The sequence below is a fragment of the Eptesicus fuscus genome, chromosome 16 (assembly GCF_027574615.1).
Source record: "Eptesicus fuscus isolate TK198812 chromosome 16, DD_ASM_mEF_20220401, whole genome shotgun sequence".
NCBI lineage: Eukaryota > Metazoa > Chordata > Mammalia > Chiroptera > Vespertilionidae > Eptesicus > Eptesicus fuscus.
Genome location: NC_072488.1, coordinates 15,227,911 through 15,240,170, shown reverse-complemented (window position 1 = coordinate 15,240,170; position 12,260 = coordinate 15,227,911). Strand labels below are relative to the sequence as shown.

Below are 12,260 nucleotides of genomic sequence, written 5' to 3'. Positions count from 1 at the left end.
CCCTGGCCAGAAGCCAGGGGAAGGGAGGCCCTAGCCAGCAGCAGCTAGGGACCCTACCCGTGCACAAATTTCGTGCACTGGGCCTCTACAGAATACCTACAGAAACAGAATTACTACCTTTTTTCATAATCATAAGAGCATAAAAGTTACTAAAAAAAATATAGACTCAAAATTTTTTTACTCTTCAAATAAACAGGAACTATATTTGGGTTGACTTTGTTCTGTGAAAAAAAAAGTTTGGTTTTGTGAATATTCTCAGGATGGGTAAAACATATACAATGGTTAACAGAGCCACTATCAATGGTAAACAGATCTCTTTCTCATGAAATAATGGAAAGATTCCTAAGAATTTCTACTATTCTCTAAGCAGCCACCTACTTGCTTTCATAAAATTATTATAAGATATTAATGCAAGTTTATCAAAGCATTCTATTTTATGTACAAGCAAGTGGCCTTCCTCAGGGATATGCATAGAAAGTGCCATGGCCTAGCAGCTTGAGACAGAATGAAGAACACTTGCAAATGTGGGGCTGAGTGGATTTTGCCTGTGAAGTCAACTGAGAACTTGCATACCACTCCTTATTAAAATTTATTTGCCAGCTGGTGGTTTTAGCTCATTATTGCCTTGTTTGGTTCCTTTATTTGTATGGTCTTTCTTTCTTTTAAAAAAAAATATTTTTCTTGATTTCAGAGAGGAAAGGAGAGGGAGAGAGAGAGATAGAAACACCAATGATGAGAGAGAATCATTGATTGGCTGCGTTCTGCATGCCCCACACTGGGGACCGAGCCTGCAACCCGGGCATGTGCCCTGACCAGGAATCGAACTGTGACCTCCTGGTTCATAGGTCAACACTCAACCACTGAGCCATGCTGGCCGGTCTATATGGTCGTTTCAAGAGACAAACACAGAGGTCTAAAATGTCAGACAGAAGGCCTTTCCTCAACTTTAATTTAGGAGGCCAGATTATGAGATACCAAGTTTACCTCTCCTTGATCCAAATCAGAGTGAGTGCTGTGTGAAGAAATAATTCATGCCTGATGCTTACTTTTTGTAGAAAAGAACTATTAGGTTTATGCTATGAGTATAAGAACATTTAAAAAGCAATATGTTTATAGGATATTGTTAATACATTATACTTAAACTATTAAAAATCCATAAGATATTTTGGAAATACAAATTGTATAGTATTGATATATTAAAAAATTAGAAAAACATGTAATTAAAATTATAAATCAGATAAAAGGGACTTGGAATTTATACTTGAAATGTGACTTTAAAAAATTTTTAATTTTCCCCTGAGGATATGTTTTTATTGATTTTTAGACAGAGGAAAGGAGAGAGAGAAAGAGTGATGTGAGAGAGAAACACAGAGAGGTTGCCTCCTGTACACGCCTGGACTGGGGATCGAACCTGCAACCTTTTGGTGTACGGGAGGACACACAAGCCAACTGAACCACTCAGCCAAAGTCCTAAATGTGATTTTTAAGGTATAGTAGTTAAACATCAGAGTGGGTATGTGGAATTCTCTATTTCTAAGCTTCATTAACTAAGCCAAATACACTTTAGGCAAACTAGACTGTTAAAATGAAAGGGTGGCTGCAAGAAGTGTGAGGATTTTCTTAGTAATGTAGGTGATGAACCACCATGCACAAATGCCTGAAGACAACATCAAATTTACTTAAAAGTTTGAAGAAAGAGGACTGTCAAAATGTACTCATTCTCTGTTAAGAGTTCAATGTCTCGTCGAAACCGGTTTGGCTCAGTGGATAGAGCGTCGGTCTTCGGACTGACGGGTCCCAGGTTCGATTCCAGTCACGGGCATGTACATTGGTTGCGGGCACATCCCCGGTAGGGGGTGTGCAGGAGGCAGCTGGTCGATATTTCTCTCTCATCAATGTTTCTAGCTCTCTATCCCTCTCCCTTCCTCTCTGTAAAAGATCAATAAAATATATTATAAAAAAAAAAAAAAAGAGTTCAATGTCTCCTCAATAGCTGTTGAAACTTGGGCAGCAAAAAAATATATATGACAGGTAAGTTACAAATATAATGCAAGTTGATTTTAAAAGTTTATTCACACAGTTATTATTCTGCATTTCCAAATTATATTTCATAGGCAGGCAGTATTTTTCAAAATAAATTCTTTAGCATTTCATAAGAGGGTCTACCATATTAAGAAAATATAGTAAATTGCATTATGATGTTAACTGTATTGCTTTTATAAGGAGGAAAACATTAAAAAACTAACAAAATAGCCGAAACCGGTTTGGCTCAGTGGATAGAGCGTCGGTCTGCGGACTGAAAGGTCCCAGGTTCGATTCCGGTCAAGGGCATGTACATTGGTTGCGGGCACATCCCCGGTAGGGGGTGTGCAGGAGGCAGCTGGTCGATGTTTCTCTCTCATCGATGTTTCTAGCTCTCTGTCCCTCTCTTTTCCTCTCTGTAAAAAGTCAATAAAATATATTTTAAAAAAAAAAAAAAAACTAACAAAATAGAACATCAAAGGCTTAATCTGTTCCAAGTTATTTTCATAATGTATAAAATCTTCGTCTCCTATACTTTTCTTGTTTAGTTTTTACGTACTATAAATTGTTAGAAAAGGAATTAATGTGTACAATATTTTTGTCCATTACCAATGAACAATATAAGATACTGTAATTGGATAGGCCTCTCTCTATATATATATTTTAAATATGTTTTCATCGATTTCAAAGAGAGGAAGGGAGGAGAGAGAGATAGGAACATTAATGATGACAGAGAATCATTGATCAGCTGCCGCCTGCATGACCCCCACTTGGGATCGAGCCTGCAATCTGGGCATGTGTCCTAACTGGGAATTGAACTGTGATCACCTGGTTCATGGGTCGACAACCCCTGAGCAATACTGGCCGGGAAGGCCTTTATTTTTTTAAATGAGGCAAAGTTAATTTTTTCTAGTTTCTAATCAAATAAACTATAAAATCCAGACAAAACATGTATCTAACAATATAGAGAACCAAAACCAAGAAAAGACAATTGTAATATAGTATATACCTCATTGGCAGACATATTCTTTACTTGTTCTGGTTTCAGTTCTGCAAAATATAAAAGGCAGCCACTTAAAAGGTATATATTAGAGCACATACAATGTATAAATGCTTAGAATAATATTCTTTCTTAGGAGTTACTATAAAACATTCAATTTCTTTGGATATTGTCAAAAACAAGTTTTACAAATTTGAGAGTAAACTTAATTCAATTTGTTCTTTACAAAAGGCACTAGCTTTAAAAAAATCTAACAACTTTTGTCTGCTTCAGAAAATAGCTAAAATATTCTAAAAACACAAATGATTTATACATTAGCTATTGTTTCTGAGGCCCTATCTGAACATAGTTTGCAGCAAGAAAGTTTGGCTAAAATACTTTAGTGTCACAAAATATATTCTCAAAGTTACATTTATTATTCTCCAAAGCAGCATGTCCCATGATCTATTTTATCATCATAGCCAGTAAGTAATCTAAGTGCATACCTGCCTATGCTGGCCTTAGAAAAGTTACTCAGAACATCTATTCTAAAGTTATACACCATAGTGAGTTTAATCTAACCTAAAAGTGATCAGTTGTGGTATTTTAGAATCAACAAATTATCCTGAATCAAAACATAGCAATGCATGATACATTTTTCTGCAAGTCTTCAAAAGTTAACATGTAATGATAAAAGTATAAATAGTTACATGAATTCCCTTAGACACATTAATTTCAAGTGATATTAGAATACTGAAATGTAAAGCACCAAAAAAAGTTAAGAACATTTTCCCTTTAGTATTCTTTCTTGCTTGCTTGAAAAAGTTTTCTTTTTCTTTGAGTTTTCTGCTTCTTAGCTACTATCAACAAGTGAACCCTGTTGTCTGGAACAGGGGTCATGGTCCACTGACCCTTGGACTATCTTTGTATGGTCTGTGAGCTAAAAATAGTTTCACATTTGTGTGTGTGTGATTGTTTGAAAAAAAACACAAGAATATGCAATGTAGAGCATAGATGGCCCACAAACCTAAAATATTTACCATCAGGCTCTTCACAGAAAAGTTTGCTGAACTTAAATCTAGAAAATACTTTATTTAAAGTTTTCCACTGACACAGCTTTACGGCTTTCCCACTAATAGAGACTTCTTAAACTTCTAAAATGGTCTCATGAAGAGGTATAAATGTTCCCAGCTCTTGTATACCTACCTCGGATAGGACCCAGAGCTGCATCTTTTGCCAAAGCTGTTAGATCACTTCCTGAGTATCCATCAGTCATTCTGAGAATGAGTAGAAAGAGCAAATTATTTTCATCTTTGCAGATTTAAATTCTCCGTGTAAGAAGGTAAAACCTACTTTACTTTGTCTTTAAGCAGACTGCTGTATGATTTAAGTGCACAGAAAGACCCACTTACTAAAATCAAACAGAACAGTCTGCTGCTGTCTCCTTATTTATAATGCCTCAAATTTGCATCATTACAACCATTCCTTTAGATTAACGCACACTATACCTCCAGGAGGCTCCATTAAATTGTAAACATGTCCCCTGGAAAGTAACATCTATAAGCCATTGCTGGCCAACTGAGACATAACCAGTCACTTCTCTAAAGTTAGTGAGTCTTTGTCTTGACAAAGAGCACTGAGTTGATGTAATGAGGGCCAAAGGAGATTATTTTATGTTATTATTATTTTTTAGTACTTATTTATTTGTGATTAAAATTCATGAATGTACTAGGTATCTCCTATATTCAGTTTCTATTAAAGTGTACCACTTTTATTTATGTTTCTTTTTTCAGCTTTTTAATTGAATTTATTGGGGTGACCCTGGTTAATAAAATTATATAGATTTTAGTTGTATAATTCTATAATACATCACAAAGTAGATTTTTCAAAATATAGGACTAACAGGTTGAAGGAAGGGTCTGCGATAGAAGTCATTGGCAAAAATAGGCACACCGAATAGGATGCCACAGTGGAGAATCCTGAGTAGCCAAGAGATTATCAAAGGGAACTAAGGATTAGGTAGGCAAAGGGAAAGAGGAAGACAAGACAGGGGAAGAAAGCATTTACTTATTGTGTACTATGTTAAATTAGTACACAGATCAAACATTATTAGCACAATTCTTTATTGGAATGACAAAGAAGGATCTCAACTATTTCAAAGTAATGCATTGTTCTTTTTTCATTCTTATCTAGGAACTCAATGTATACTAAAATTACTAGCTACTTACATACTTACTGAATATTATTTCATGATGTTTTTTTCCAGTGATTAAAATTCACAAATGCATCTCCTATATTCAGTTTCTACTAGTGTACCATTCAAAAAAAAAATTAAAGATGTAAAATTTAAAGAAAATTATGTGTAATGCAAAAGAAGTTTATAAGAAAATGTATGTTGGTATGGGCAGATATGAGATATTTTACATTTTAAAAATTACTTTAATACCACTTATAAGTTTTAATAAGTTTATAAAAGGAATACAGTACCATCATAGATGTTTAGGTCATGTCTTGTATAGGATCTAGAAATTGAAATTTAGGTACCATATGTATAAGAATAAGAGATAAGAAAGAAGGTAAAGGAAGCAGAGGATGAGACACTACTCATTTTATACTTGAGCTTACTTTAAACAAAACAGAAAAAGATTTCTTAAAAAAAAAAAAAGACTGTAAAACAGACCAAATCAAGTTACTCACCTAGCAAGTTGTGCTAGTTCTTTTTGGGTCAATGGGCTTCCCTGTTTACATAATAGATTTTTAAGTAAAAGTAGTCGTGTCTGAAAAGAAACGTTAAAGAATTATTAGTCCTAAGAATTAGCTTAATAAAATACCAGGAATCAGGTTCAAATCCTAATTCTCATTTAGGAACTGAATGATCTTACACAAATCACTCTACCTTTTAGAGCCTCACTCATGTCCTTTAAAACTACCCTTTTCTTGACAGTTCCTGAGAGAGGTGAAGATAATTCAAATAAAGCACTAAGGACATAGCTATTGTTTCTACCAAGGATATTAAGGGTCTGAGCTAGACAATATAACTTACAAACAAAAACAAAAGTTTTATACAAGTATGAATTCATGAATCTCACCCATTGTAATTCAATGACTTAATAAACTTCAGAGTTTTGCAACCATCACCATAATACAGTTTAGAACACTTTTATCACCCCAGAAAATTCACTCATGCCTGTTTGCAGTTAATCCTAACTCTGACCCTTAGCCTTAGCAAATCATGGATCTGCTTTATGTTTCTAGAATTTTCTGAACATCCTATATAATAAAAGGCCAATATGCAAATCAACCAAAAGGCGGAATGACAGGTTGCTATGATGTGCACTGACTTCCAGGGAGCAGATGCTCAACAAAGGCAATGCCCTCTGGTGGCCAGTGCGCTCCCACAGGGGGAAAGCCGCTAAGCCAGAAGCCGGGCACATGGGGGTGGCAGGAGCCTCTCTTGCCTCTGTGGCAGTGCTAAGGACACCTTGGAAGATGTCCGCCTACCAGCTTAGCTTCTACAATTGAAACTTTGTAGCCTGGAATGGAGCCAAGCCTTTTGCTTGCTCTGTGGTGGCAGCCATTTCTGTTGTGATTTATGTATCTTCTATAATTGAAACTTTGTAGCCTTGAGCAGAGGCCTGGGCTGGCCAGGGTGTGCGGAAAGCTTGGCTTCCTCCATCGCCAGGGAAACCCAAGCCTCCCTCCTGCTCTCTCTGTGGCTGTAGCCATCTTGGTTGGGTTAATTTGCATACTCACTCCTGAGTGGCTTGTGGGTGTAGCAGAGTGATGGTTAATTTGCATATTACTCTTTTATTAGATAGGCTGTTTTAATTTATCTTGGGTAGATATTTGGGTCTTATGATAAGTTTATGTTTATCTTTTTAAGAAACTGCCAAACTGCTTCCCAAGTGGTTGCACCATGGATTGGAAGACTCAATATTGTCAAGGTGATTTTGCTTCTGCTTAAAAAAAAAAAAATCACAGATACATACCTCCTCATTTGGCAAAGACACATATACCCGTTTGGTGAAACGCCTAAAAGAAGGATTCAAGCAATTCAGAAACAGAATTTTGAATTTAAAGGTACCTCAGTTTAAGTAGTAAATGACAAAAAAAAAAAAAGCTTTAAGTATAATGCTCAAGGCATGTGAAAGCATTTTACTCATCAATGTAAAAGTTATTTTTAGAGTTACTCTTTTAAAACTCTCTAGTTAATATTTTAAATATATATTTTTATTGATTTCAGAGAGGAAGAGAGAAAAATCGATGATGAGAGAGAATTATTGATTGGCTGCCTCCTACATGCCTCACACTGGGGATTGAACCCACAACCCGGGCATGTGCCCTTGACCAGTGTGGGGCACGGCTACAGTGTTTGGACATGTTCAAGCTTTGGACTGACCAGAGGGCACAGTCCTCTCGTGGCCACATGCAAGTCCCAGCTTGGAGGGCAGAGCCCTCCCTGCACAATTATAGCAAATAGCTATAATTGTAAGCTTGAACCTATGGTCCGAACATGTGGCCCCATGTGCCTAAGTGATACAGGCTGCAAGTAAACAAAGCTTGATCGGGTGCATGTAATTGAGTAGGATCAAAACTCACGAGAATGCTGTAAACATCTTGACCACGCCCTTACTTTGCCTCGTGGCATCTGCTATAAAATAAAGACATGGCTTGTGGGCATCAGCGCTGTCTTTCAGGGAGCAGCGTCCCACCGAGACCCAGCTTTCATTCTCTTGTCTGTCTTTTCTAACCCTTTCAGCAGCCCCCACTCAGGTTCACCCTTGGCTGTGCTAGCGCGGCACAACCGGAATCGAACCCAGGACCCTTCAGTCCACAGGCTGAAGCTCTATCCACTGAGCAAAACTGGCTGGGGCTCTAGTTAGTATTTTAAAGTCCTTAATTCAATACCATCAGAATTAAGTTAACCATCTAGGTATGTGCATGTCTTCTTTTAAATATATTTTTTTATTGATTTCAGAGAGGAAGGAAGAGGGAGAGAGAGATAGAAACATCAATGATGAGAATCACTGATTCACTGCCTCCTGCATGCCCCCTACTGGGGATCAGCCCATAACCTGGGCATGTGCCCTTGACCAGAATTGAACCCGGGACCCTTCAGTCCACAGGTGGACACTCTATCCACTGAGCCAAACCAACTAGGGCGGTATGTGCATGTTTTTAAAGCAATAACACTTTAGAACAGTGGTCAGCAAACTCATTAGTCAACAGAGCCAAACATCAACAGTACAACAATTGAAATTTCTTTTGAGAGCAGAAAACCGACTTCTGCGCATGGGCCATGAAGTTTCAATCGCACTGTACTTGTGCGCCTGCACGTGGTATTTTGTGGAAGAGCCACACTCAAGGGGCCAAAGAGCCACATGAGGCTCGCGAACCGCAGTTTGCTGACCATTGCTTTAGAAAGTATCTGATATAAGAATTTTAATAAAAACGTATTTGCTGTCTTTATGAAAATAAAAACAACTAAAACCAAGTACAACAAAAACAGCAAAGTAAATTTCATCATAAAGAAACTAGGTAACAGCCTGGCTGGTGTAGCTCAATTGGTTGAACATTGTTCCTTGCACCAGGAGGTCGCAGGTTCAATTCCCAGTCAGGGCACATGCCCAGATTGCAGGCTCCATCTCCAGTGGGCGGGTATGCAGGAGGCAGCCAATCAATGTTTCTCTCTCATCATGTTTCTCTCTTTCTCTTTCCCTCTCCCTTCCTCTCTCTAAAATAAAAATATATATTTTAAAACAGGTAACATTTACATAACTTAAATGTATGAAAAAGGGCTGCATAGGGCAGTGAAAATTACAGTGAGAAAGGAGGATACACACTGCAGATTACAGACAGATGTCAGAGCACAGAGTTTTCCAAAGGAAAAAGACAGAGCATATTCTGAGGGGTAATAAAACCAAACTCCCCACATCTAAACAAGCATGTGAAGACTGGCTCCATAGATCGTGTGAACCTTGGCCAATAACAGGGCAATGGCAAGGAAGGTGAGACTGAACAAAGAAACTCAAAGACATATTGTCTTCATAAGAAGACATCAGTCTGTCTGGCAAGATGACCAACTGCCTTTATTAGTTGAAGGAGACTAAACCAACCGATGTCTTATTTACACACAAACACTTGTTTATCAGATATGTCTTTACTATTGAATTAGTGAGACTAATTGTCAGTCCAGGGTATTCATGGGACAACTCAAAATACTTGTTTGGTATCTTAATTTTCTTGCTCTCCTCCTATAATATCCTTCCAAAACTAGGTTTTAAAAAAACTCTCCTTATTCAAATAAAAATAATAAAGCAAAACAGGCAAAAGACAGAATCAATTTTTTAAAAAGTAGTGTCAAAATAGGGGTAAAGAATACAATAAATAGCCGTAGCCGGCTTAGCTCAGTGGATAGAGCGTCAGCCTGCGGACTGAAGGGTCCCGGGTTCGATTCTGGCCAAGGGCACATGCCTGGGTTACAAGCTCGATCCCCAATGGGGGCCTTGCAGGAGGCAGCCGATCAATGATTCTCATCACTGATGTTTCTATCTCTCTCTCCTTCTCCCTTCCTCTCTGAAATCAATAAAGAAATATATTTTTAAAAAAAGAATACAATAAAACAGATAAAATGAATAACATGTAAAACAGAATTCTGCCATAGAGCAAGTTAAAATTGTAACCAAATAGCTTTCCATGAAATATAATAATTTAATGGGAAAAAGTCTATGAAACAAGAGCTCACTGCGATACTAGGGCTCAAGAAAATTAATATACAAAGGCTCAAGGAAATGAGACAATGGGAGACAAAAAAATGGACCACAGAGATAAGGGAAGCAATAAGAAAGAAAACAAAAACCAACAGAGAAACAAAGGTTACCAAAGTAGTAGCAGAAAGGAGATAAGAAATAAGGACAACAAACTGAAAACAGACAAATCAAAACAAAAAGACCTGAAAGTTTAAAATGATTATAGAGGAAATTACAGAAATAGAAGAAAAAAAGATGTGACATAATGCATAAATTGTGTGTAGGAGAAAAAATTAGTAGAAAAATGAATTAGGGGAAAAAAAAAATCAAAGACAGTATTCAAAATAACTTTCCCAAAACAAAGGAGGTTCCAAACTATCATTTAAACAAACATCAAATCCCAGGAAAAATAAACACAGATCAATCAACACATTTTTCAAATCACTAGATTTCAATAGTTGGAAATTGTATCCAGTAAGAAGAAAAAAATTAAATTAAAAATGAAAGTAGGCTGGCTTCAGATTTTTATACTGCAACATACAACTCTAGAAACAATGGGACAATGTTATAGATTCCTCAGGAAAAGTAAGGAAGGCTCAATAATTTCATGCTGAGTTAAACTGTCCTCCCAGTAGGAAGGGGACAAATTTGTTCTAACACGTAAGAACAGAAAACATGACATAACTCCCAGGAAACCTGTTTTTATCAGCTTCTCATGAAACCCAGTAAAAGAAGGTAAGAATCAATTTAGAAGTTGTAGAATAATTTAATCCAACCCAGAAGAAATAAGCAGTTTGCCTAAAGCCATAAAATGAAGAGTTTTCCTAATATCCTGCTGGCCCTGTCCTCAAAAACTTTAGTTGGTAACAAGAGGCCAGAGGATGAATATAAGGTGGAAAAGACTAAATTTAGTTTTCAAATTCAGAGTGAAAGAAATAAGAAATATATGAGATGAAGACATGACTAAACATATCTGTAATAAATGTGTGTTTGTACATAAATCTTCCTACCTGAGAACAGCCTCATCAAGCTCTTGTGGTCTATTAGTTGCACCCATTACAAGTACTCTGTCATCTCCAGCAGATTGTACCTATAAGCCAAAAAATTTTTTTTCAGTACTTTCAGAGAAAGTAATAACAAAGTAAAACATAATAAAGATATCTGTATTTCTAATTTGGATCAATAAGAAAATATATACATTAAAATGTTACTACTTTATATATTTTTATTGATTTTTTACAGAGAGGAAGAGAGAGGGATAGAGAGTTTAGAAACATCGATGAGAGAGAAACATCAATCGGCTGCCTCTTGCACACCCCCTACTGGGGATGTGCCCGAAACCAAGGTACATGCCCTTGACCGGAATCGAACCTGGGACCCTTGAGTCCGCAGGACGACGCTCTATCCACTGAGCCAAACCGGTTTCGGCTAAAATTTTACTACTTTAAAAATATCATAACCAATACTTACACCATCAAATTCTATTAGAAATTCAGTTTTTAGGCGTCTACTAGCATCGTGTTCTCCTTCTCTTCTTTCACACAAAAGGCTATCAACCTCATCTAGAGGAAATAAGACTTGAATTAAAAGCCAACCTATATGAGTTACCTGAGATTAATCTAATTTACTACTTCAGTTATTAATACAGTAGATCCTATTCAATTCATTACATAGTCTTTAACGTTGTTTTTCTTGAAAACTTTTCCTTTTGAATAAGCCCCTTATATATGGAGGGATATTTCACAAAGGTTCAACTAACTTAGTAAACATGTTCTTACCTATAAAAATTATTGAAGGTTGAAGTTCTCGAGCCACAGCAAAAAGAGCTCTCACCAACTTCTCTCCTTCTCCCACCTAAAAGAAGGCATTACACATGATCACATTTATAAAATGTAACATTATTCCAGCTTTTAAATTTTCATGATTGAAAGTCTAGGACCTAGGAATTTAATTTCCTTTCTTTGCAATAACCAAAGATTTGGTTTAAGGAATTAGGAAGAGGGTACCGGAGTTTACTGAAATATCCCTTATTTTTTTCAAAATAGGTCATTTATTTATTATTTAATACAGTCCGTTAAGTGTTATAAAAATAAAATATATCTGTTTTGCTTAAAACTGCATTCCTAAAACTTGAGAATGAAAAAGCTATTAGTCAAAGGTAAAACAAGTGGGAAGAAAAAGTAAGAGAGGAGAGAAAGATGCTGTACTTATTCCTTTAATCCTAGATTGCAGGATACACACACACACATACACACACACACATCACACACATATATATTTATATAGAAGCAGAAGCAGGTAAATTAGAAAGTGCTCTACTGAACAAAACTTGCTCTATTAAGAACATCTTGAAAACTTATTCTCACAATATCACTATCAATTAGTATCAAAATATTTCTAGGTAGTTCAGGAGGTCTATGGATACCTCTTAAGACACCATACTAAAACCACTCTATTCACCAAAGCATCTAACAAAAGGATCATGAGATTTGGGGTAATCTGTAAAAACT

At 36.5% G+C, this 12,260-nt stretch overlaps 1 protein-coding gene across 4 annotated transcripts in view; it reads right to left on the bottom strand.

Moving 5' to 3' along the window:
* Positions 1-12,260, bottom strand: part of SPAST (spastin) — a 48,959-nt gene that overhangs the window by 9,117 nt on the left and 27,582 nt on the right. For 3 of the 4 annotated variants that reach the window (XM_054728359.1, XM_008162259.3, XM_028140147.2), the window contains exons 10-16: positions 11,529-11,604; positions 11,221-11,312; positions 10,761-10,840; positions 6,991-7,033; positions 5,699-5,778; positions 4,208-4,278; positions 3,032-3,072 (exon numbers count right to left, since the gene is read on the bottom strand). In XM_054728359.1, the coding sequence (XP_054584334.1) occupies positions 3,032-3,072; positions 4,208-4,278; positions 5,699-5,778; positions 6,991-7,033; positions 10,761-10,840; positions 11,221-11,312; positions 11,529-11,604 (483 nt within the window). Of the gene's footprint in view, positions 1-3,031; positions 3,073-4,207; positions 4,279-5,698; positions 5,779-6,990; positions 7,034-7,600; positions 7,650-10,760; positions 10,841-11,220; positions 11,313-11,528; positions 11,605-12,260 lie in introns of those variants that run through there. The other variant, XM_054728360.1, reaches the window with a different exon arrangement.